This window comes from Eretmochelys imbricata, chromosome 11 (assembly GCF_965152235.1).
Source record: "Eretmochelys imbricata isolate rEreImb1 chromosome 11, rEreImb1.hap1, whole genome shotgun sequence".
NCBI classification, from domain to species: domain Eukaryota; kingdom Metazoa; phylum Chordata; order Testudines; family Cheloniidae; genus Eretmochelys; species Eretmochelys imbricata.
Window position 1 is genome coordinate 36,226,579 of NC_135582.1, and position 25,842 is coordinate 36,252,420.

Below are 25,842 nucleotides of genomic sequence, written 5' to 3' on the forward strand. Positions count from 1 at the left end.
AGTTTACTTTTAACATAGCACTGTACTGTATTTGCTTTTTTTTGTCTCTGCTGCTGCCTGATTGCGTACTTCCAGTTCCAAATGAGGTCTATGGGTTGTCTGGTCAGTTCGTAACTTTTGTGTTCATAACTCTAAGGTTCTACTGTATATCCAAAACACAGTAGTGTTTGTGGCTATTGGTCAGTTCTGTTTGTCTCAGAAAAACAGAGTTGCTCCAAATTCTAAGGGCCTTCTCTAATGACTACAAAACACAGTTATAGGATTGGAAAAATTAATACTGCAATTATCTTAATATTGAGATATGTTAGTGATTGAGCAGGGAGGAGAGTTAGCCACCTTCCAGAGAATTCCTATTTTGACATTTGATTATCACTGACAAGGGAGTAGCTTCTCTTGGCTAGTGAAACCAAGAAGGCCCATGGCGTTTCAAGTGCCAACTGTTCTAGAAGCAAATTGTGTTGAATCAAGCCCCAGTTTGCTAACACGATCTTTAGGCAATATTGTGTTTTGGTTACCTTTTGTAAAACAGGCTATTGGTTCAAGAGCTTCTTCAGGTTCAATCTCAGCTTGTTCGCCCTCTCCAGGAGGGGCAATATCAACTGTGCTGCCTTCGGATGAGCTGGATGCATTTAGCTTCTGAAAATAAAATCCCACAGGAAACATTTTTTCCTAAGTATATATTATTTATAGAAGATATTGAAATATGCCAGTGCTCCATAACTTTTAAATAAGATTATCAGTAACTACATATTGATAATATGCATTACCATAAGTAAAATCGTAGTATTCAAATCTATGTTGTGTGGGTTTGATTTCTAGAATATCTTCTTATAGGAAATTCTAAAAAATAATTTGTCCGCTAACCTGATCCATGTATAAGAATTCTGAAATTAAGGTTCAATAATATTAAAATTAGGCAATTTGCATATGCCATACTGTTAGTTATTTCACTCCCTATTATATTGGATTAAACTGGGAATGTCACTTAATCTTTCCAGCACAATGACCAAACCAACAGAAATCAGCAAACATATCTTCATGTCCACTACAAATGGTATTTTCTCTAAAATATACAGTGTATGGATTGAAATGTTGAAAATTAGATCTTTTTTCCAGTAGCAATCTTTATGACAGTACACATGACCTGTTGTTTATGTATCTTACTGCAATGTCAGTTGAGAGGAGCAGCAAGTTAACTTTAGGACAAGCCACTATTTTGCATTATCTTCCACTATGCATGTGTTACCTTTATATATAATCAAATCATGCAGTCCTTACTCAGGCAAAATTCCTACTGACTTCAGTGGAAGTTTTGCTGAGGACTGAAGATTGCATGATTCAGGGACTGATCCAAAGGCTCCTGAACTCAGTGGAAGCCTCTCCGCTGATTTTAGTGGACTTGGGATAAGGCCACTGATCTATTGGCAGTTTAAGGCTATCTATTATTCTGGCACCTATATTTGCTTTTAAATTTGCAAGTAAAACTATTTTTAAATGCATTTATTTTTTAGCACAACTAAAGTGAAAACAAGCACTCATCAAAGAGTTTGTAACATGTTTTTAGCTGTTAATATTGTTGATTTGTGTCTTGAATTACTTCAATCAGAAATACATTCTTATTCAGTTTTAAATAGATAATGTATCCAAGTCTCCAGCCTTAAAGAAAGCACCGTAGTGAAATACATCATTATAGACCATGCAGCAGTAGACGTAATATGCTACAAGACTGTAATTTAGATTATAGTATTGGCAAGAAACTGTTAATGTTATTGCCATATAATTTATAATCTCATGAATGGCTACATACTCTACTATGTAGTTAATTTTATGGATTTATATAGGAATTGATGTACATACATCGAGTACATTACATACATGAGACATTAATACTGATAATTGGATGCTGATTTAAAGTATTATTTAAAGATTAATCCTATGTTGTATTAGAATACAGAATAATGTAGAGTCATTATTTATATTGAAAATTTGAGTTTGATTCCTGATCATGAAATAATAATCCTATTCTAGGCCAAAATACTTTGAGGTTGATGTGCCATATCCTTAGATGTTGCGTAAATCTGTGTAGCTCCATTGACTTCCAATCAAGGGGAGCATGACCTCCGTTAAGCTACACAAATTTACACGACCCTGGGGATCTAGCCTGACACCTTTATCAGCCCAGGATATGGTTACTACTGAATCAACAGGCACCACTCTCAGGTAGTTGTTACCTTGCTGAAATATCTAATGAACAAATATTTAATTGAATAAAATGATAAACAAAATGACTGATTAAATGTAGACATGAGATTCAGGAGTAGTCATGTCTGTGAACATATAGACATCAAATTCTGAGGATATCAATCAGAATGCTCAGATTTGCACTCTGTATGGAAAACTAGAGTATGGTTGAAAGGCAGTGACTGTACCTGAGCTCTGACTGGCTGTGACATTCTGTTTCAGTATAAACCTTGATAAGATGCTACTTTATGATTGCTTGTGGCTTTTTTGGAATTTTGTGTAGCTTTTGTAAAAGGAGACGAACAGTTCTGAAAACTACATTTTCTACTGATCTTTAGTTAAGGCCTTATTATTAAGTATAAGGCCTTGATATTACATCCTTGCCTTCCATTAACTCAGGAGACAGCTTGCAGGGTCAGGCGTTAAATTATTTGGAAAAAAAGGACATGATCCAAACATAATTGAAATTGATGTGACTCTTTCCATTGGCTGCACTGGGCTTTGGAGCAGGCCTAAAGAAATAGGGTTACTGTAGATCAGTAATCCATATCTAAATAATAAGTATGATATCCTGTACATGTTATAATTTCTTCTTTGAGCGGCTCTGCATATTTCCACTTATGGGTATTGCACTGCCTGGTGGTGCCTGATGTTAGAACCTTCTCCAAGCAGTGCCTGTTAGAACACTTGCACGGCCCCTTTGCCTCTGCCCTCAGCATCTCCAGATGTTGTAAAGGGGAGGCAATGCCTTCTATCAGCTCACTTCCTTTCAACCAGTGTGTCAAATGGAAGTGAACCACTCCAGACCATTTGGATCTGGGTTGTTTTTTTTCTCCAGTTCTTAGTGTCTTGGTAATTGTTTAGTATAGTTATAGTTAGTTAGTTAATGTCAGTTAGTAGCTTGGTGAAACTGAAGAAAAAGCAGAAGCTAAATGAATTCTTTATGTCAGTCTTAACTGCAGAGGATGTGTAGGAGATTCCCATTCTTCTTTGATGACAAATCTGAGGAACTGTCCCAGACTGAGATGTCAATATTGGAGGTTTTGGAACAAATTAATAAATTAAACAGTACTAAGTCTCCAGGACCAGACAGTATTCACCCAAGAGTTCAGAAGGAGCTCAAATGTGAAAATACAGAACTACTATCTGTGCTATGTAACCTATCACTTAAGTGAGCCTCTGTACCAAATGACCAGAGGATAGCTATAATGCTGAATTTTTTAAACAAAAGGCTCCAGAGGCAATCCTGGCAATACCAGGCAAACTGATTGAAACTATAGTAAAGAACAGAATTATCAGACACATAGATACACACCATGTGTTGGTGAAGAGTCAACATGGCTTGTTGTTTCCTAATAAAAGGAAATCATTCCTCACCAATCTGTTAGAATTCTTTGAAGGTATCAGCAAGCATGTGGACAAGGTTGATCCAGTGGAGATAGTGTACTTAGACTTTCAGAAAGCCCTTGACAAGGTACCACACCAAAAGCTCCTATGCAAAGTAAGCAGTCATGGGGTGAGAGGGTAGATCCTCTCATGGATCAGTAACTGGTTAACAGATAGGAAACAAAGGATAGGAATAAATGATCAGTTTTTATAATGGAGAGAGGTAAATAGTGGGGACTCTACTATTTAATCCAACGATCTGTACTGGAACATGTGCTGTTCAATATATTCACAGAGTTCTGGAAAAGGGGATAAACAGTGAGGTGGCAAAATTTGCAAATGATACAAAATTACTCAAGATAGTTAAATCCAAAGCTCGCTGCAAAGAGTTATAAAGGGACCTCACAAAAGTGGGTGACTGGGCAACAAAAAAGATGAAATTTGGTGTCAATAAATGCAAAGTAATGCACTTTGGAAAAAATAATCCCAACTATATACTCAATGATGAGGTCTAAATTAGCTGTCTCCACTCAGGAAAGAGATCTTGGATAGTTCTCCAAAAACATCTTCTCAACGTGCAGTGGTAGTCAAAAAACTAACAATATTAGGAACCATTGGGAAAGTGATAGATTACAAAACAGAAAATATCGTAATGCCACTATATAAACTGATGATGCACTAAGACCTTGGATACTGTGTGCAGTTCTGATTGCGCCATCTCAAAAAACATATATTGGTTTTGGAAAAGGTACAAAACAGGGCAACAAAAATGATGAGGGATATGGAACAGTTTCCATATGAGGAGAGATTAAGACTGGGACTGTTCAGTTTAGAAAAGAGACAATTAAGGGGGATATGATAGATGTCTATAAAATCAAAAAAGGTGTGGAGAAAGTGAATAAGGATGTATTAATTATTACTTCACATAACACAAGAACCAGGGATCACCCAATTCAATTAATAGCAGGTTTAAAACAAACATAAAGATGTATTTCTTCAAACAATGAACAGTCAACCCTTTGAAGTCTTTGCCAGGGGATGTTGTGAAGCTCAAAAGTATAACAGGTTTTAAAAAAGAATTAGAAAAGTTCAATGATGGCGGGTCCATTAATGACTATTAGTCAAGATGGCCAGGGATGCAACCCCAGGCTCTGCGTGTACCTTTGACTTCCAGTATCTGGGACTAGACAACAGAGGATGGATCACTGGATAAATTTCCCTGCTCTGTTCGTTCCCTCTGAAGCATCTGGTCTGGCCATTGTTGGAAGACAGGATACTGGGCTAGATGGACCATTGATTGGTCTGACCCAATATGACCATCCTTATGTTTTTAAGAAGCTGGGGTTCAAGAGATGTGCATTCTGCCTGGCTGTTTTTCTGGCATCAGATGACCACATTAGATGACTGAAATGCTTGGGAGAGGGCCAGTTTCCTTCTGGATGTTTCATCTGCTGGACTTTCATGGCCAGAACTTGCAAGGACAGGCAGAAAAGATGCAGGTGCTTCTCCTTAAGGAGGCTCTTGAGGTTAAACCCTCCAGTGCTGGGCACTCATCAGATCCGAAGTCTAAGAAGCCTGTCTTGGTTGCTGTGTCTTACTCCTGAAAGATGAAAGACTTTAAAGGCAGTAGAAAATCAGAACCTTTGTCAGGTCTGGCTCCAGATCCCATTGCTCAAGCAGCCAGGTCTTCAAAGGCACAGGTGATGATGAAGAGCAGACTGCCTGCTACAGAACCAAGAGCCACATTGTCAGCTCCAGCTGTGTTGGTTCCGAAGAAGAAGTCAAGGAAGAAGACAGCCACTGTTAGCAGTGCCAGATCCCTCATTTCAGATTTGTCAGATCTATCTGATTCTGACAGGGCCGCTACAGTTATGGCTCCAAAACCCAGGCCGCTTCTGGCTTCAGCTTTAAGTACCAAGCGGGTGGATCTATGTATTTCACCAGATTCCGTGCCATCCAGGTCTTCAGCTCCAACTTCGACCTCTGTCCAGTTCCAGCTCCATCTTCAGGTCCATAGAAGACATTTACTTTGGCTGATGTACACCATTTGGCTTCTGAGGGCTTCTTGGATCTGAATGAGAGGAAGAGACAGGCTTTGTCAGTTCTGAGTTCAGTGTTGATTCTCCTGAAAAAAGGAGAAGAGCAGAGGAGATTATTAGTCTTTCTCCTGGTCTGTCTACACCATGGATTGGCAACCTTTGGCATGCGGCCTGTCAGGGAAATCCGGGATGGTTTGTTTACCTGCAGCATCCATAGGTTTGGCCGACTGCAGCCCCCATTGGCCTGGAACGGTGAACCATGGCCAGTGGGAGCTGCGATCGGCCAAACCTGAGGACACCGCAGGTAAACAAACCGTCCTGGCCCACCAGCGGATTTCCTGATGGGCCACATGGCAAAGGTTGCCAATCCCTGGTCTTCACCTTCTCCTAAGACTCCTACAGTGTCCCCACAAAGGGTTTTCTCTCCATTTATTTCTCTTCACTCTCTGGGTCCATTACTATCTCCAGTACAATCCATCACTGATCCAAGGCCAGATCAGTGTTTAGAGGATGACAGAGGAAGAATAAAGAGATTGTTTCTTCCTGCTTCTTCTGTTTGATCCTCCTCCTGCAGGTATGGTCTCACATCACAGTTGTGCGGGAGACTAACAGTCCTGGAGTCCATGGCCTTATTGAGTGCTGCCATCGGAATTTTTCAATTGTCCTCCTTATGGATGGAAAGGTGATATGGGAAAAGATGGCACTGTTTGTGCAGGATTTGCCAGATGACAAAAGGAATTAGCAAATGTGATCCTAATGTTGGTCATAATGTGGCAAAGCATGCTTTTGGAGTTTCTTTAGACACCTTGAACTCTTCTGCCAGAGCACTGGCACATGAAGTTACCTGGAGAAGACAAGCTTGGCTTTGTTGCTGGCTGAGGATATGAGAATTGAGGTGGGGATGGTCTTTTAAGTGAAAAGGCAAATGAGTTTCTGGAAAAGCTGAAGGAGACAAGATTGAAAGCTGCTATTTGGACTTTGATTTCTTTTACCAGGAGAAGACCTGTGACTACTCATTTCGGTTATCAGAAACACAGTCTTCCTTGACTTATTTCCCATTGAATCAAAGACATCAGTAACAACACCAACAGGCTACATCTTTCCAGAGCCAACACAAGAAGAAGTCTTTCAAATCAAAGCCTAAATCTAAACAATCTGCTTTCTCCCTGTTGTCTCTGGTGAACAACCAAGCCTCAGATTTGCTGATAGGATCGAGAATCCAGAACCAATCAGTGGGGATCCTTCCCTTCCTCTGTTTGGAGACAGGCTAGCATATTTTCTCATCAGATGGAGGGTTGTTTCATAATACACTTGACAAATCGGTGCTAGAAATTATAGAAAAGGACTAGGTCATTCAATTTGAGAAACTGCCCCCTGTTCAATTCCTTATACCCTACCCTTTTCACAGAACCTTCTCATGAGGCTATTTTACTTTCAGAAGTGCAGAAATTCCTTCTGATAGGAGCTGTTGAGGAGGTATCTAAAACCTGAGAGGTTGAGTTTTATTCAAGAGACTTTTTGGTATAGAAAAAGTACAGTTTCATCTGAATGTAGATTTAAGGAATCTGAACAAATACATAACTAAAACTTCCATATGTATTGTAACTCTGGCCTCCATAATCCCTTCATTTTCAGCTCTAGACCGGTTTGTGATGCTTGAGTGAAAGAACGCATATTTTCATATTTCTGTCCAATACAGTCATCAAAAGTACCTTCTTTTAAGGTGTTGGGAGGCCATTTCCAATACATCATGCTCCCATTTGGCCTGTTAACCACACCAATAGTGTTTACAAAGTGCCTTTCTATAGTAGTGGCTTATATGAAAAAGCAGCGTATTGTTGTTTGCCCATAATTGAGTGATTGGCTGTTGAAGGCTGCTGTTTGCAAGGATCTATCAAGCCACACTGCTGTACAACCACCCTTTTTTCAGACTTGGAGATGCTTCTGAATGTCAAAAAGATGAATTTCTGCCCAACTCAGAGAACTATATTCATAGACTTCATATTGGACTTGTTGGTAGGAAAAATCTTTTTATCAGAGGACAGTTTTTTAAAAATAGTGCAGTCTGTTTTAAACTCTGAAATATGTCTAACACAGAAAGTAATTTTCTTCCTAGGTCTCATGGCAGCTAAGACTTATATGACGCTGTTTGCATATCTCAGAATGAGGCCAATGCAGCACTGGACGTCTCAGGTTTACAGGCCAAATCTGGACAATCTTCAATTGTTAGTTAATAACCTTTGAGACATTCTGGACTCACCTGTCTCTCCTTGGGATTTTATTTGGTTTTTATTTACATTTGTGAAGTCAGCATTTGAACCCTTGGCTGAGTGTTTGTGTATTAAAATGACATTCACTGTTGCCATAACGTCAGCCAGAAGGGTGAGGGAACTAAAGGCCTTGGAGCTGATCCACCGTACATCTTTTCATAAAAGAGGTTCTTAGACCTAATCCTAAAGTTATGCCAAAAGTCGTTTCTGAATTTCACATTAATCACACAATTAATTTGCTGGTATTTGTCCCAAGGCCACCTAGTAATAAAGGGGAATCAGTTTGAAATATTTTAGATAGAAGAACTCTTGCATATTATTTAAATAGAACTAAATTTTTTTGAAATTTCTTCCTGTCACTGGAATTGTGAGCTGTTGCTTCATTAAATGATTTAAGCTGTACATGGTGAGAATAATAATATGATATATTTAAACTAGGTAGAATAGAACTCATTTATGGCCTCATCCTTCACCACTGAAATCAGTAAGATCTTAGTCACTGACATCAAGGGTCATAGAATAAAGGCTGACAACTATCAATCATTAATACTTCCAATCATTGTCAATGAAAAGTAAAGTCAGTTCTTTAACTGTTCTTGCCCAACACAGGACTCTGTTGCCACTATTCCAGACATCACAATTGTTACATTTGTTAAACAGCAAATGAGAGAAGAGTAGTTTATTTTCATTAATATAAGAAAGAGTGCAATTCCTTAGCCTGCTCTTCATTTATGTTTCAGGCAATCACAAGTGTCGAAAATCAAGTGAAGTAGATTACAAACCCCCCTAAAATTAAGAAAGAATGGTTGTCGTTTAGAAAAGGTTTTAATGCTGATTTTTCTAATAGTAATACCAATAAAAATATCAAGAAAGTTCAAGATATTGTATGGATTACAAAATAATTCTTTGTTAAATTGTCCTTTCATTTTATGCATAGGATTATCAGCCTCTAGAATTTCCCATTCCCTGTAGATACTGCTCAGTACCTGCAGAGAGGTGTCTTATTCTATACAGGGATACAGTTGAAACTATTTGTTTATGATGCAGCATTCTCAAGGCCTGAATCAGCAAAACAACATGCTTAAATTAGGGCAGAACCTCCTCTCCCGACGCCTAGAGTATCAAGGAAAAACTACTTCTATGGGTTTAGTGCTGTTCTGAAAAAAAATATAATTATACACATTATTGTATAGAATGTGACAAATAGGCATAAATAGTAATGCATTAGTAACAACCAGAATATTTGAGTAACTACATTCATTAGAATGTATAGTGAGCCTACGTACTCTTCTTTTGAAAGTAGTGCATTTTCTAATTTCAACAGTTTAAATCATCAAAACAAACCTTGACCAACAGCATGTTGTTGGCCCATTTCCATCAGAATGCATTCACTTAAGACCCGTTCTTGCCCCCATTTAATTTTGCTCTAGATTTCAATGGGAGCAGGAGCCGGCTGCTAAAATTTTAAGCTTTACAAAGTGCTTCATGATTCAAAGTGACAATAATATAAATAAAGGGACTCAGCCATTACAAATTGCCTTTAATAATCCAGCTATTCATTTCAAACTTTGAGTTTTGACTGTTACAAATTGCTGTCTGATTTGGTTGACAAAATATAATATAAATAAAGGAATTCCCTATTCAAAATTGCCTGGAACCAAACCATTAATCTCAAATATCATTAAGTTTGCATGTATACTATGAAAATAACTCTGCTAATTGCATCTCTTAGAGCTTTATTCTGGTCTTTTGGATTAGCTCAAGCATATCTTGATTTATATCATTATGATATTTGCCCTGAAACTGAAACAGTATGTATGCTACACAGTACTGTGAATTTCTATCAGTACATAAGGTCCAGTAAGGTAGGTTTTAGTTATTGCCCAGTTAAGGTCAATTAAAAATATAGATGTCAAATGTATACACCATACATAATTTTAACACTGAAGGCTCAGTTATGTCTCCTATGAGGCAAAATCTTCTTATGAGCAGGTGCATGACCTGAATGGTGGCGTTTTTCTTTTGAAAGACATATTGTGCCACAATGCCTCCTGGGTATGTGGGGAGGAGAGCGCACAGTTAATCTTGCTAAACCTTTAACAAGATGGGTCAAATGCTCCCCCCCAGCACAGCCATCTTGTTACATTGGAGGATGGAAGGCATCCTTGTGACTTCTCTTTTCTGTAGTCCACTCAAAATTTTGGTACTAACCCTGCAGTTGGATTCTTATCTGTGCAGATTCCCTTTGAAGCCAGTGGGGCTCCATGTGGGCACAACATTTTGTTCCTATGGGTCTAGTTGCAGGATTGGATCCTTAGTCCTTACAAGCTGCAATCATGTCAAATTCTACTCAGAGCTACACTGATGTAAATCCACAGCAATCCTGTTAAAGTCATTAGAGTTGTTCCAGATTTACACTGGCATTAGAGCAGAAACAGGTGCATCACTTTTATAAATGTTATAAACTTTTATAAAACTTTTATCAATTTTTGCGTCATATTTGCTATTATCAGTCAGTGAGAGTTCTGTCAGTTATGCTGCAATGGAGAGCACATTTGCCTTTTATTTAAAAAAAACAGTGGATGAATGTAACAGTGCAACTTTTTAAAAAGAAATGTTCATTGCTTAAGTTACTCTGATTTATACGGAGTAATGTGAGTCCCAGATTTGAAACACAGACTCAGGTATCATAACATGTGCATTCCAAAATAATTGTATTTGACAGAAGAATTTTATTATGCAAATGATTTTTAGTTTCTTTGGTTTTTGGAAGAGAATGTTTGTAAAGGCTTATTTCTGGCACTTCTGTTCTCTCTTCTCTTCTTCTGTGAAGTGCTTTTTGTTTTTCTATTTGCTTCTGCTGAATATTACTTTTGGCATAAATTATATGTCCTGTTCATATGCAGTTTATGAAAATTCAAGATATGTGGGTGCCCAAATGAATACAGAATATCACTCTTAGTACCTAGCAAGTTTGCATTAAGCATTTCAAAATATAAATAAATGTAAATATTTTTGTGAATAAGTCGATTTCGAAATGTTCCAATTATTTTCATTAAGGAATGTGACAATAAGCATTACATAAATCACCTAGAACTTTGTTTATTAAAACAATATATTTATAAGGGCTGAATCAAAAAGGGTTGTTTTTATATTTTTAAAAACTGTGCATGCTCCCTTTTTTCTTTGTTCTTTTTAAAGTTAAACATTGCTTTAATGTTTTGATCCATATTACCAAAACCTGTAAAACATGCAGTTACTGTTAAAGTACTTTATAAAAAATATCTACAAGAGTCATTAGCAGAGTCAAACGTATGTTGGGGTTGCCAGTCTTGCCTGACCATGCTGTGATGTGAGTCACATGACTCAGCAGAGAGCAGCTGTGCACGTTTCTACTATCTTGCAATGGATGGGGAAGGAACATAGCTGAGTAGCATGCAGGCCAGTCAATATCCATTAGAAAAGTGACTATATATGTATAACTTGCTTAGGTAACCTGTGTAAAAGTGGTGATACGTTGCTCTACCTGGTTAAATAGCACCAGAGCTGCATTCTTGATTGCTCCAGCTTGGTTTTACCCCTGTGAGAAGTAAGAATGGTAGGCAGTGAAGTTCAAGATTACAGTACCTCTACTTTTCTTCTCTTTGGAAACTCTCATATAAACATGGCTTCAAAACAGTCAAAATATATTTACTAAATATTTTATCAGTTGGCAAAAAGGAGCATACATATTGGCTGACAACAGAGTTCAACAAACATTCCTAGGGATCTACTCTAAGTTTATATCTAGTATCATCAGATGAATATAAAATATAGGAGCTGCAGCTAATAACTGTTCTGCAAAATTGTGGCTCACAATCAAGAAACAAAAATGAGCTAACTACATAACAATATGGCTAGCACAGATTTTGAAAGTATATGATAGCTTTAAAGATAAATCTTAACAAACATTATTTTAACTCTTGGCAGAATATTCTTCGAATTTTTATGCTTAAATTGTTTACTCTTCATTTAATTGACCATATTTTATCGTTCTAAACTGAATGCATACAATAAGCAAAATACTTTGAGGTTTTCTGTTGTATAGTTCCTGCTTCCATTCTTTTAACAATGATAGAATTTACATGTAGAAATACCTCACAAAACGGTGAATTCTCCTTGAATTTCTATCCAAATTAGATACTGTGAGGTACTGTATTATGTAAAAAAATATTTTAACATTATTATTTTATGTATATTTCTAAAGTTTCTTGATCCATTTGAGAAGGAATGGGCCAGCTGGATGGTTGGACCTGGCCCATCAGTGGCATTTGAGACAGTGGGCTGACACATTACAGATCCAACCTATCAAGCACTCTGAAGAAGCTGATACTTTGGATGGTGTAGTGCAGAGGTGGGCAAACTACGGCCCACGGGCCACAACCAGCCCGCGGGACCCTGCTGCCCAGCCCCTGAGCTCCTGGCCCGGGAGGCTAGCCCCCGGCACCTCCCCTGCTGTTCCCCGTCCCCCACAGCCTCAGCTCACTGTGCTGCCCGGCAGGAGCTCACAGCCCCTCACCCAGAGCATTGTGGCCTGACCTGGTGCTCTGTGATGCATAGTGCCGTGGCTGGCTCCAGCCGGGCAGCGCAGCTGCCTGTCCTGGTGCTCTGGGCGGCGCGGCTGTAGCACTGCCAGCCACCGGTGCTCCAGGCAGCGGGGTAGGGGGCAGGGAGCAGGGAGGGTTGGATAGAGGGCAGGGGAGTTCAGGGTGGTGGTCGGGGGCAGGGGTGTGAATAGGGGTCAGGGTGATCAGAGGGTGGGGAACAGGGCGGTTGAATTGGGGCAGGGGTTCCGGGGGGGCAGTCAGGAAGGAAAGGGGGAGTTGGATGGGACGGCGGGGGGCAGTCAGGGGCAGGGGTTCCAGGGGCAGTCAGGGGACAGGGAGAAGGGGTGGTTAGATGGGGCAGAGGTCCCAAGGGGATAGTTAGGAATGAGAGGAGGGGTTGATGGGGCAGTGGGGGACAGTCAGGGGCGGGGAGTCCTGGGGCGGTCAGGGGATGGGGCAGGAGGCCCGGGGGATGGGGAAGTTGGATGGGGCAGGAGTCCCGGGGGGGGCCATCAGGGGGCAAGATGCAGGGGGGGGGTCGGATGGGGCAGGGGGCCTGGGCCATGCCTGACTGTTTGGGATGGCACAGCCTTCCCTAACTGGCCCTCCATACAATTTCAGAAACCCGGTGTGGCCCTCAGGCCAAAAAGTTTGCCCGCCCCTGGTGTAGTGCCATTTGGGAAGGAACTGGCCCTTTGAATTGGCCAGGTGGCAGGGAAGGGGAATTCAGGCTACTGGTTTGCAAAGCTGTGAACATACTGATCAGGTCATTACGGGTGATGATATACGATGATATACTGAAACTTCATGGTCACTCACAGCTGTAGGAAGGGGCAACACCTTCTCTCTTTCTACTATTTACTGATCTTGGGTGAAATCCTAGCCCCATCAAAGTCAATGAGAGGCCAGGATTTCAGTCCTTGTTCTGAAGATTAGGGGGCATAGATGTTAAAGAATCATTTTAATGTTGCTAACCTGAACTATTTATTGCTGATTTCAGATATTAACTTGAGACTTATTCCTCCAATTTTATGATGATTCATATATATATATGCAGTGAATTCTGCTAAATAGTATTCCATATATTAACAACTTCTGGTTAATAGCAACATTTTGGTGGGAACCATTCCTGTCCCATTGACCTTAGTGTTAATGGGATTTGGATATTGGCAACAGCATGATGCTTATTAAGAAAGGCCCCAGGTGCAGCTTTGCAAGGCTGCAGCCAGGACAGGAAGAGCTGGGATGTGCTTTCCCTGGCTGCAGCCCCACAAACCTGCCTGCAGCAGGTGCTCAGCACATTCCAGTGTTTTCCTTCTGGGGCTGCAGCCCCACAACCTGTCTCTGCACAGGGTCCTCACAAGAGGTAAGGGGCTGTGGGAAGGACAGTAGCAGGGAAGGACTGTGCCACCTGGAAGCGGGAGCCGCACTGTCTCTCTCTCTCTCTCTCTGCACTCTCCAGGCTTTGCCCTGATGAGGCGCTGCACCCAAGGAAGGAAGCCCATGGAACATGCTGATCCCTAATCCCCAGAGAGCACAGGGAGAGGTACTGTGCAGCTCCGTGAGCCCCCAGTACCTCCACTTCCTGTAGAAAGCCCTGGCATCTGGGCTGCTGCTCCCCTTCCCGCTGCTGCCCTGTGCACAGGCTGGTTTACAGGGCTGAAGCCAGGGGAAGACATGTCCCAGTACTTCCTTCCCTGGCTGCACCCTTGCAAACTTGACTTCCACTTATTGGCAACTGCCAGATAATGGCAACTTTTTGCTGGCAATTGAGGGTTGCTAATAAGAAGAATCTTCAAAATAAGCATCACTTGTGGTCAGGAATCTTGGAATTCTGATTGATTCAGGCCTTTTCTTCAGATCGTCATGAATCTGCAGTTGCAAAGTCAGCTTTCCACTAACTGAAAAAATATCTAGAATTCAGTTCTTCTTCTTTGATGCACCAATATTAACTCTGACTTCTGATCTCCCAGATTGTTTACTGTAATGGTCTTCTTGCTGGCATTTTAATCCACTCAATATTTGTTAACTGGTACAGAATACAATAGCTAGGATTCTGATGTGTGCAAAGGTTAACCCACTCCATACATTGTATTGATCAGACATATTTTATATTAGGATTAAAGTCTATAAGCTAAATTGAACCTCTTCTAAAAGACACCAGTTACCGTTTAAAATTAGATACTTTTTCTGGCCCATCAGCAAACGTCATCTGAATTTCTCTGAATTTTCAGTGCTGAAATGGATTACTTCCATTGTTCTATCTGTTTGCTGTTGTGCACCTACTTTTCTGCAAGCATAAGCCTGGTCAATTAAAAAAAAATCCTGCCTTCTTCCACTTTAAGTATAAACTGAAGGTATATTCATTTTCACTCAGTTCAGCTCAATTATTAACTCTACACCATGGATTAACTTTTAATTTCCTTGAGCTAAATCGTATTCCCCACATTAAGCCCAAATAAATAGTCTTGGTGTTATCACAAGGTGCTGCCCAGGAGCTGGCTGAAAAGGCATACCACATATCAGCATAGCACCAGAACCACTAAGCAACTTCTACTGCATATTCAAGGCTGTTGTAATCTTCCTGGATGCTGCATCCTGTGGCATGGTTGGGAGAAAAAGATTTGGCTGGTAGATCCATGTAATAACATATTACACCCTGCTCCCCGAAACCACCTTTGCCCTGGGCAGGTGAAGCTATTCTCCCAAAAATGGCTCCCTGCATCCAGCCCCATACTCCACAAAGTGGCACTCCAATAGTTCCACCTATTTTCAGGGTCTTCTATGTTCAAATAGGGATTGGGGGGAGCGCATTCCCCAGTGTTACTAGAAGGTGATTTGTGATGTCTTAAGGCACTGTAAAAATTTTGCTGCTTTCATTGTTGTAAATGAAAATTTCAAACCAGGCAGTTTTTTTTTTAAATTAAGACCTGAAATCACAAGCAAAAATGTGTGTGCAGCTGCCCAGTGTGCATGTATAAATATATATAGGGGTATTTTAGGGTCCACATGGGAAAGGTCTGAGGGTGCTCTAAGTAGATGCTACCAGGGAGTCTGTCAGAGATACAGATGGGTAGTGACAAAAGAACTGCTATATTTCCAAGTACATGTAAAAGAGAAACATATAGCTGTCTACATGTTTCAGAGTAAATAATGATCATATTCATTTAAAAGTACAAATATATCTCCAATATGTCAGCTTTCAAGACTTTTCTTGGGAAGACGTGAAGAGCCTGTGGGAGTCAGTCATGTACCAGCCAAGCTAGTATCATCTCCTCCTATGCACAGTGTTTAACTTAACCTATGAAGAGTTAACCACACAAAAGGCCTCTTTTGAAGGTACCAACTGATAAAGAGCTAGTAGACTTCTAAAAAGAGATGTGGTATGACTTGGAGGAACTTAGATACTGTTTTGAAGTCAAATAGGACATGTCTCTGGAACGTCTATGAATGCAATATCATGACAGAAGTGAAACAGTTGTAAAATACAGGAACAATACAGAATAGACAACTTCATTTTTCCAAAGTCCATTGCTGATCGTACTGAACATTTAGACTACATGTAGCATAGCCCTGAGTACTCTGATACACCATCAATAAACTGTGTTATGAAGAGACAGTTGCTTCTCCAAAGTTAAGATTGTAATTTAGTTTCCATTCTAATATCTCTTCCCCTAATATCCTAAAAATGTAATTTCCATTTAATATGTGGCAAATGTAGGGCAGGGAAACTTTTTTAAACCAAATTTGAGATGATTTGGATAAGTTGCTTTTGGAATATGGGACTCAGAAATAATAGGTATTTTTTTAAAGAATGTCAAATGATTTTGCCACATTTGCTCTAAAACACAAATTGTCCTAGAAATTTCTAATGAGATTTATTTGAATGATTTTGGTGAGATCTCTAGAGCACATAACCATTTTAAGACAGGAAAAGGCACATTTGGGAAGTTATTTATTCACTGTCAAATTAGTCACACCTTTCTGTCTTTCTCTTTCTTCTTAAAGTAAGTCTCTAGCCCATTTCCTGTGGAGACAGCCTTCAAAAAAGAAAACGGATTGCTAGAGGGTTTTTGCACTCTGATTTATCAGAGTGTAAAAACAGGAAAATTGAAGTCCATTCTCTCAACTACCAGCAGCTGTAATTTCCAACTCAATTAATTGCTCCTGGCATCTGCCTCAGCTCCCTCCACCCCACTTCTCTCATGTCTTGTCAATGGAGACAGACAGTCAAATAAATGTTTCTAGTGCTCTCCCCTTAAGTATGGCTATGCCACCAAAAAAAATTAATACTTTAGTACCTGAGCCAACATAGCTTCCCACAACTCCTTCCTGGTAAAATGAAGTCCTGTTGAAGGGGGTGTCTTTTGAGGGCATTCTGATGTGCTAAGTGTACTCTAAGAACCCTGTGCAATGTTTGGGGGAAGGGAAATGCTGTCTCATCCCTTATCCCTGGTTCTAAGGTACCAGACCTTCTCCCAACAAAGAGTTATGTTTTAATGGAATCCCTTGAGAGAGAAAGTGGAGCAGATGATATTGTATGTCTAATTTTTAAACACTGGGACAGGAGGTATGTGTAATCTTCAGCCTCCTGTATACAGAAGACAGGGAGTAGCAGAATCATCAATATGCATGGGTTAGGCTGGTGGCAACAGAATTTTCACAACTTGTTCATCAAGCCTCAGAATTGTTTCTCACATACTACCAGCAAAGGGCAGATGACAGCATTTCTACACATACAAAAGAGGTACAGATAGGGCCATCTTCTCCCACAGTGAGACCCAGAGCTAATGCAGTAGGGAGGAATGGAAAGTAATGGGGCTTGAGATAAAAATAAACATGGAATTCCTAACTACCATGGTCCCATTCCTTAACTACCCAACATCCATTGATACACACTGTAAATGTGCATGTTGGAATGTTAGGTAGCTAACCACTGCCAGTAATAGTCCACGAGCAGAGACCAGCACAAGCAGCTGGACTCCAATTTCTTTTGCTACTAGTGATTACTACAGCCCTATGGAAATCAAATTTCCAGGGCCATCCTGACCCCAATGAAGAGTGCTTGCAGATCTCTTAAGCTCCACATACTTGTGCTGATGAATTTTGCGGCCTTCACCAGCAAGGTTGCATCCAGCCAGAGTCATCTGACCACTTCTCTCTTAGGTTCCTTGTATTGACTCTTGCTTGCAGTGCCAGGTTTTCCTCCCTGAAGACTTAATGATTCATCTAAAGCCTGCATCATGAACCTGGTTCATGCTGATATACTAAGGTCTTGGGGACTATAGAATAGCTGGCGGAACAAAGCGCTTGGATAGGGAGATGGAAAGAAGGTATGGAGCCTGAAGAAGTAAACAGAGCCTGGAGAGTATGGAGTAGCCGATGTGTAGAAGTCAACTGTGAAGTCAAAATCCATACAGAACTTCTAGGCAGCTTTACTATATCCCATTCCCTGACTCCAAGTGCCCTACAGAACTTATGAGCCTCCCTAGTTCCTAATGCATATAATAAACATTTTTTAAAAAATTCTAAGGAATTTATCAGAAAAATAACTTTGCTAGATTGGAGAAAAGCACATATCATTGTATTTATCAAACACAACCATTAGAAAAAGCAGGAAATTTAGAAGTAAGGTTCAACTTGAAAGTAATCCAAACATTTGAAAGTTTGAAAAAATACAATGTCACCCAAACAATATTAAATGAGGGGAAAAAAGAACTCTCAGGCAACCTTGTCCATCCATACCAAAAATTTTTATATAATTGTTGACTACAAAAACCACAATGGCTTATTCTTAACCTTCAGATGGGTGTGCTGACGGGCCTTCTTTAAAACTATGTGTAATTCATAAATAAAGACATACACTTCATATTCCTGATTAGACAGATAGCATATTGTGAATAATGGAATATCATCTTTCCGTAAATCATATCTGATATTGGATGTTGAAATATATGGCATTCTTTGAAAATATGGGAACTGTATGACTGACTGAGAGAAACTGGTCTATCATTTAACATATAAGCAAAGGCATGCAGAGATTCTCTGCAGGCAATGGAAGGATTGTAATTTAGCCTGGAATACAGAGGAAGCTATATATTTATGGACAAGCATCAGCAGGGGAGAAATTCTGAGCGTGTATATGCAAGACCAAAGGAGCATTAGAAATAATGTATCTCAGAGACAGAAGTTGGAAAAGAAGGTAACCCACAATATGGAATAAAATTGGAACACGAATGGACATCATGCTAGAGGCCAAGTTAGTGACACAGATGCTGGACTTGATCAAACTTATCATCAATATGCTAATGAAAAAGATTACTTCAAGGTTAGAATTCTAATGCACCTGGACTTCAAAGACTCTCCAGGGTATAAGGAGAATGAAGGAAAGGAGGAATGAGGTTCTAGGGAGAGAAAGAAGGAAGTTCCTCTGAAAGACTCAAGGTCACAGAACCAGTGACTATAACTTTGGCATGGCAGAGTGGAAAGAAAAAGGGCTTGAGAAACTAATTGACACAGCTTGCTAATGCTGTGAGCATAACATTTTCTTTAAACTGAAATGATTAGGCATGCCTAGGTGAGTGTATGGAAGCCTTAGATCTAAGTGTGTGTTTGATACCATTTAGATTGATTCTTCTCTCAGTTTTTTAGCACATTTTATTTTATTTGACATTTTTGAATCTCAGACTGTTTCTGAGATAATTCTCGACAGTTCATCCTGCTGAGAGGTCCTTCAGCTCCTGAAGGAAGTTAATGATAGGGGCTTGTGCCTAAACCCTACTTAGGTTCTTATTCAAAAGTGCCAACCAAGTATGCCATAAAGTACAGTTGGTTCTCTGGCTGTGGTGAGTCTGAACCATAGGAAGAGGCTGAATACTACAGAAAAGAGACTAGTTTGAGAGGCCAAGGTGGCACATAATAAAGCATTATTCCTCAGAGTTCAGTACGGTTCCAGGTGCCATCTATTATATGTGAATCATTAAAACAAAAAAATATAACAGACTACCCTCCAATGTGCAGTCATGAACGTGTACCTCCTAAATAGAAAAAACAAAACGTACTGTAATGGTGAAGCATCACACATATTGTATACTTTCTGCACTCCACCCACAAGCCATACAAGAACCAGGTCTATTCTAAACTGAGGATGTTTACAGTAATAGACTGTAGACATCTTAAAGCTCAAATTTCTGGATTTCTAATATTTTTAAAAATAATTATGTCCTTGAAATTTTGTTTTGAATTTACTTACCCTTATCTTATAATATGTACTCTGAGCCATAACTCCACTGTACAAAGTTTTCTTTGTCAGAGAATCAAGTATCAGAGGGGTAGCCGTGTTAGTCTGTATCCACAAAAACAATGAGGAGTCCGGTGGCACCTTAAAGACTAACAGATTTATTTGGACAAAAGTTTTCGTGGGTAAAAAACCCACTTCTTCAGATGCATGGAAGAAGTGGTTTTTTTACCCATGAAAGCTTATGCCCAAATAAATTGGTTAGTCTTTAAGGTGCCACTGGACTCCTCGCTGTTTTTGTCTGAGAATATTATCTCCATTAATCTCCAAGGTGTCAGCCATGTCTATTTTGATGAAGCTGTTGGTTTATTGGGTTTTTTGGTTTGGTTAAAAAAAATCCTTTGTCTACTTTTTGCACAATAACCAACATTTAGTTACAGTAAAAATAGTATCATTTTTTCATGTAAGCTACTGTTACAGCTATATACAGTATAATGGTTAGTCTGTACTCCTGCACAGTTTTAAGGTACTGGTATAAATGACACTTCAGAAGGGATATGGAATACTCCCTATCAGCTGGCTATATTCTCTGAGCTCAGACTCACCAGTAAGATTATTTACAACATTTTTCAGCGGGTCTAAAAATCACTCATTGGTCTATTTATACTATGATGTCTTAGTATTCATCTTTGGAAATTGCCCACGTATATTTTTTTACTTTTCATATATAAAAAATTAGATCAGGTTTATGCAGAGAGATATCCTTGAGTTCTCAATTATAATACTCAAGGGCCTTCAACAATATTCAGATTTCACAAACTCTGATCATTGTTATAATTACTACCGAAATGATGTCTTATGAAATTTGCATCGAGTCCTAAAACTTCACATAATAAAACCTGAAAGAAATGCCAAATTTATAAATCACACAACTGCTGTAATAAGTAAGCTAATATGTAAACTATTTTCCAGACTGACAGTAAAAATGCAGCATCTAAGGAATCCTGATGCACCATTAGGTAGATCAGTGCCAAATTATCATACACATTACTCTAAATGTATAGTATTTTTATACAATACAGGAAGACATTTATTAAACAGTACTGAAAATAAAATTAAATAATGAATAAATAAGTGCATAATTACTTATTTTTCATATATAAAAAGTCCTACCTCTTTGCTTTCTTCTATATCCGACTCACTGCTAAACTCTTCTGTGTTTAAATTTTCAAAATCTGATTCTCCAATAGCCATAGGTACTGTCACAGTAAGGCCCGGATTGTTTATGAAAGACATATAATCATTTTCATCAACTACATATTTTTCCACACTGCTGCCTGTTCCTACACCACTGGTAGTTCCATTCCCATCTCTAAGACAATTAAGATCTTTGCTTATTTCAACGACAGTATGGTTGGAAATGCAGCTGTCTTTCTTGTTGTTTAGATCTTCAAATGCTTTGATTTCCTCTAATGCTTTTTGCTTTCTAACAAAGGCTTTTTGGATGAATTCCCGTAATTTTTTTTTCACATAATCTATTCCCTTCTGAATCCTTGCAACGGCAATCTGGAGATTGTTCATTTCATTATCATCATCTGTAGCAGCAAGGTTATCTGAACTAAATGAACTCAGTAGCAAGGCCAGAAACAGGTTCAATACCTAAAAGATGAGAAAACATAGCTGTATAATATATATGTGTATATAAGAAATTAGTATTTTTAAAGGACACTATCTAATTAAAAATTATACACACTATTTGTTTTAAAAAAGAGACTTATTTAATTTATTTTGGATAATCAAATAACAAACACTAATAAACATGAAAGAGTTTTACAAAAATGTCATTTTTTATCGTGTGCTGTTCATCTTTACTCACATAATGAAAATAAATCAGTTCAGCTTCCAAAATTCTCACATTCTAACATATTGCTGCTGTTCTTGGATTCTAAACATCTCAAGACAATGTTATTCATTTAAAAATAGCTTTAAAAAGTCCTGGGTGGCTGTGTCAACCAGATTGTTGAGAGAACACTGTTCAAGCCCTTCTGAAAGATCTGGTAGAATTTAACAAAGATAGGATAGGATTCTATAGAAATTATTGTAAAAAACGACATAATTTAATGGTAAAATTATGTCCTCCTTAGATTGTCTAACCATTCTTAAGATATTTCTAGCAGGAAAGTAATTTTCAGTTAAATTCTGTAGGATGGCTTAATAACTATATAGAAAGGTTAACAATCTTTATTAAATCCTACAGTACTCCCATTGCTTAGAATACTACTTAACAAACAAAAAATAAAATTATTGTATCTTCCAGTTTTGCTCATCTTTCCATTTAGCACACACTCACTTCCTCTGTTTTTCTATAGGAATTTGATATTACAATGGCCTTCTTTGTTTGTTCACCAGAAACATTAATGAGGCTAGTATCAATACTGCTCTGAGGAATATGGTTTATTATTTATACTTTAGGCTAGCAGATGGTACACAAAAGGACAAAACATTTATATTATTTTATTTTACCAAAGTCTTCCATAAGATCGGGCTATTTTCTTTTAAATGTTCATAGCAATAGACAATTATACATCTATATGTCTATATCTAAATAGATATATACCAAATAATCTGGTGTACACTTTCTCACTAGAGTACCCTTTTAAAAGCAGTGGTTTGGATAGTTTAAAGGTCATGGGGTATTCTCACTTTCAAATTTAGGAGTAGAAGCTGTCATCTGATGGCTGACTAGTTGTAATCTCAGTCTATTTCCTAATGAACAAGTGTCCACAAAAATTTAAGAAAAACACTGGGCTCTCAGTCAGAGTGTAAATCCAGGACAGATGTCAAACAAACTAAAAAAACCAATCACTGTAATTCTGATGTGATCAAACTTTCCTCATGTGCAAATGTGCCAGACTTCTCCTTTCTCTTCTACTAAACTAAAGGGCCAAGTCTTCAGACCTTGCACATTCAAAGCTTCACTGAAGTCACAGAAATATTGGGCACAAAGAAATGTGGGATCAGGCTCAAATATGACCTAATGATGAGGTTGCTAAGTCAGAGAAATAAATGGCAGTAGCCATGTTGATTGCTGTGGAAGCTCTCTCTTTCTTTAATATATGCAATAAAATACATGTCCAAAAAAGGATGAAAATATCAACAAAAAGGGACATTTTATTTTCAATTAACTCAAAGCATGTTACAAAAATGGACGATAAAAAGAAACTTAAAACTAAAATAAAAAAGCAGTAGACTCTTATCTTAAACACTGCTTCCCAGTTAGAAACATATTTTTTCAAAAGTTCTAAATTGGCCAATTTAATTTACATTGGGCAAAAACTTGGCACTCTAGCTGTCAGCTTGGATGCAAATTCTGTTCTGAAAATACAGCTAATCATTATGTCATTTTTATTCTTCTAGTTTGTCATGAAAATAGTTTAAAGCAATTTTAGAGGACTCCACAAATGGTGTAATTTTAAAATAGAAGTTTTACAGGCACATAGTGGGTGCAAATGCATCTTGCTCTGGAAGTTTGTTTTATAATATATATCTCCAAAAAGTAACAATGGCTGAACTTTGAAAACTTATAGACCTACTTAGGTACCTAAAGTTAACCATCTGAATCCGACATGTACTACATAATTAAGCACAACTGAATGATTTATGAAATTTAATTGTGAGTGTATTTTTTTATTAATTTAAGCTAGAATCACAGTTGTCCGATAAAAACCTTATATAATCCACGCAAGAGCCTTGTGTTTATAAGGACACTCTAGTGTTCTTTGGAGCATTTATTTTCTAGTACAGGGACAAAAAGGGGATAACAGCTGACAGAGTCACAGGGGGCTAGATTATGTCTTCATACACAACTCTGAGCAAGGGGTAGTGCAGCATACACAGCACAAAACCAGATTAACAGATTCCAAGGTCAGAAGGAACCATTGTGGTAATCTAGTCTGACCTCCTGTATAACACAGGCCATATAATCTCCCCCAAATAATTCCTAGATCATATTTCTTAGAAAAACATTAAGTATTGATTTAAAAATGGCCAGTGAGAGAGAATACACCACGACCCTGGGTAAATTATTCCAGTGGTTAATTATCCTCACTGTTAAAAATGTATGCCTTATTACTGGTCTAAATTTGTCTAGCTTCAACTTTGTGGGAGACACTGTGACTCAGACAACACCTCTGAGTTAATTATTTGCTGCTCACTCACTCCATGCATGGGAATAAGTGGATGTGCAGTATCTGCTTACTCCTGCACACCTGGACCCAAGCTCAGGGGACTCCACACTTCAGTGTAAGGGTAGGGTGAGGGGCTGTTCCTCCCTCTCTCTCCTCTGGATGGGCATGTAGTCTAAGCCAAACAGAGGTTTTTACAAAGTAAGCTTGGAAAACCTTTATTTGTTAAGTGTTATATATGCTTTTTTGCCGGAAAATGAATATCTGAAAAATTACATACCACAAGGTTTCCAATGACCATGACCAGCATGAAAACAATAAGGCACATGGCTTGGCCTGCAACCTCCATACAGTCCCACATAGTCTCTATCCATTCTCCACACAGCACTCGGAATACAATCAAAAAAGAGTGGAAAAAGTCATGCATGTGCCAGCGTGGAAGTACACAGTCTGTAGCAATCTTGCAGACACAGTCTTTGTAGCTTTTACCAAACAGCTGCATACCAACCACAGCGAAAATGAAGACAATGATGGCCAGCACCAAGGTCAAATTTCCCAAAGCCCCCACTGAGTTACCAATAATCTTTATCAGCATATTCAGTGTTGGCCAAGATTTTGCCAACTTGAATACTCGGAGCTGAAAAACAAGAGCAAAGGAGCATTTTAGTACTAATTACAATGAAACTCTGAATGTGTGTCTTGCATCTCTATTTATAAAAAGTTCTGTATTGTAAAATATTTCATTTTATAAATTTAGATGCCATTTAGTCAAATTTGCTGTGGATGCAGTCTACACTATATTTGTAATGCAGAACCTATAAGGCCTGTTCCCATTAAAGTTTAGAAAATATAAAAATATCTTTTAAAATGAACTATAGAAACTAGGATGTGAGAATATGGCTTGTAATAATACTTGTAAAGAGAGCTAGAAGTGGATATTTTAAATGTGTAAATAATACTTCAGCTGATAAAGTTGAGATAGTTAAAATTTTCACAAAGATTTAGGAAAGTCTAATGGATTATATGCAGATTGAGAAAGACATGGGCCAGTGAATGGGAAGGGAAATTCCATATTTAGTGTGAAAAAATTGAATTTGGGTTACATTTGGTTAGTTTACTGCAGTGTATCCTCCATGTGGCTACTCATGAAAAGAACCCAGAAGCTTAAACTATTGTGTAATGCATTAGCTCATCTCTAATGGTGTCTGAGTCATTTTGAATTTACAGCACTGATACTCCATGGACTACACTGACAACCTTTCCCCTTTTGATGTCGTTCAAGGTATTGGTAAACCCTAAATGGACTTGGATCTACTACAGTACATTAGGTAACATATCCTGTTTGATCATAGGATTAAATAATCCAAGCCAAGCACCTAAAAACGTTCTTAGCAGAAGGTTCCCACCTCTGGAATCTGTTCTCCCTGAGCGCGGGTTTTTTGGTGAACTTTCATTCAGGGGGTGATCTTGAAACAATCATTCTGAGAGGTGTGACCTACCCTGTTCATTTTACTGAGGTGTCAGTTTAGAAACCCAATTATGCTAATTTAAAGGTTCACATTGTAAACTATTCACTGCTCTTGAAAGCAAGTGGAAAGATAGAAGAAGGATCATAATATTAAAATCTGTACAATCTGTTGTGAGGGACAGCTCATTATGGTACCAAGAGTGGAGGGCGTATGGTAGATAGTCAGCACTTTCTCCTCTCCCTCAATCAAGCCCAAGGAGCCTCGTAAAGCCTGGCAAGGCATGTGAACCCCACCAAGAGGAGTCAAATCAGTGAGCACACACAAACCTATTTTTAATATCTGCACAAACTGCTGTGGACAGCATCTCATTTTGGCAACTCACACAGGAGGGTGGGTGGGGCCTTTTGTGAGGGAGTGTGGAGTTGTTTTC

The 25,842-nt window shown here is 38.8% G+C and overlaps 1 protein-coding gene across 17 annotated transcripts in view; it reads right to left on the reverse strand.

Annotated features, from left to right (window-relative positions):
- The window catches only part of LOC144272508 (sodium channel protein type 2 subunit alpha-like), a 90,979-nt gene that overhangs the window by 21,505 nt on the left and 43,632 nt on the right, over positions 1-25,842 (reverse strand). For all 17 annotated transcript variants that reach the window (XM_077830640.1, XM_077830636.1, XM_077830638.1 and 14 more), the window contains 3 exons: positions 24,224-24,580; positions 20,933-21,418; positions 516-636 (listed from right to left, as the gene is read on the reverse strand). In XM_077830640.1, coding sequence (XP_077686766.1) covers positions 516-636; positions 20,933-21,418; positions 24,224-24,580 — 964 coding nt within the window. The remainder of the gene's footprint in view (positions 1-515; positions 637-20,932; positions 21,419-24,223; positions 24,581-25,842) is intronic.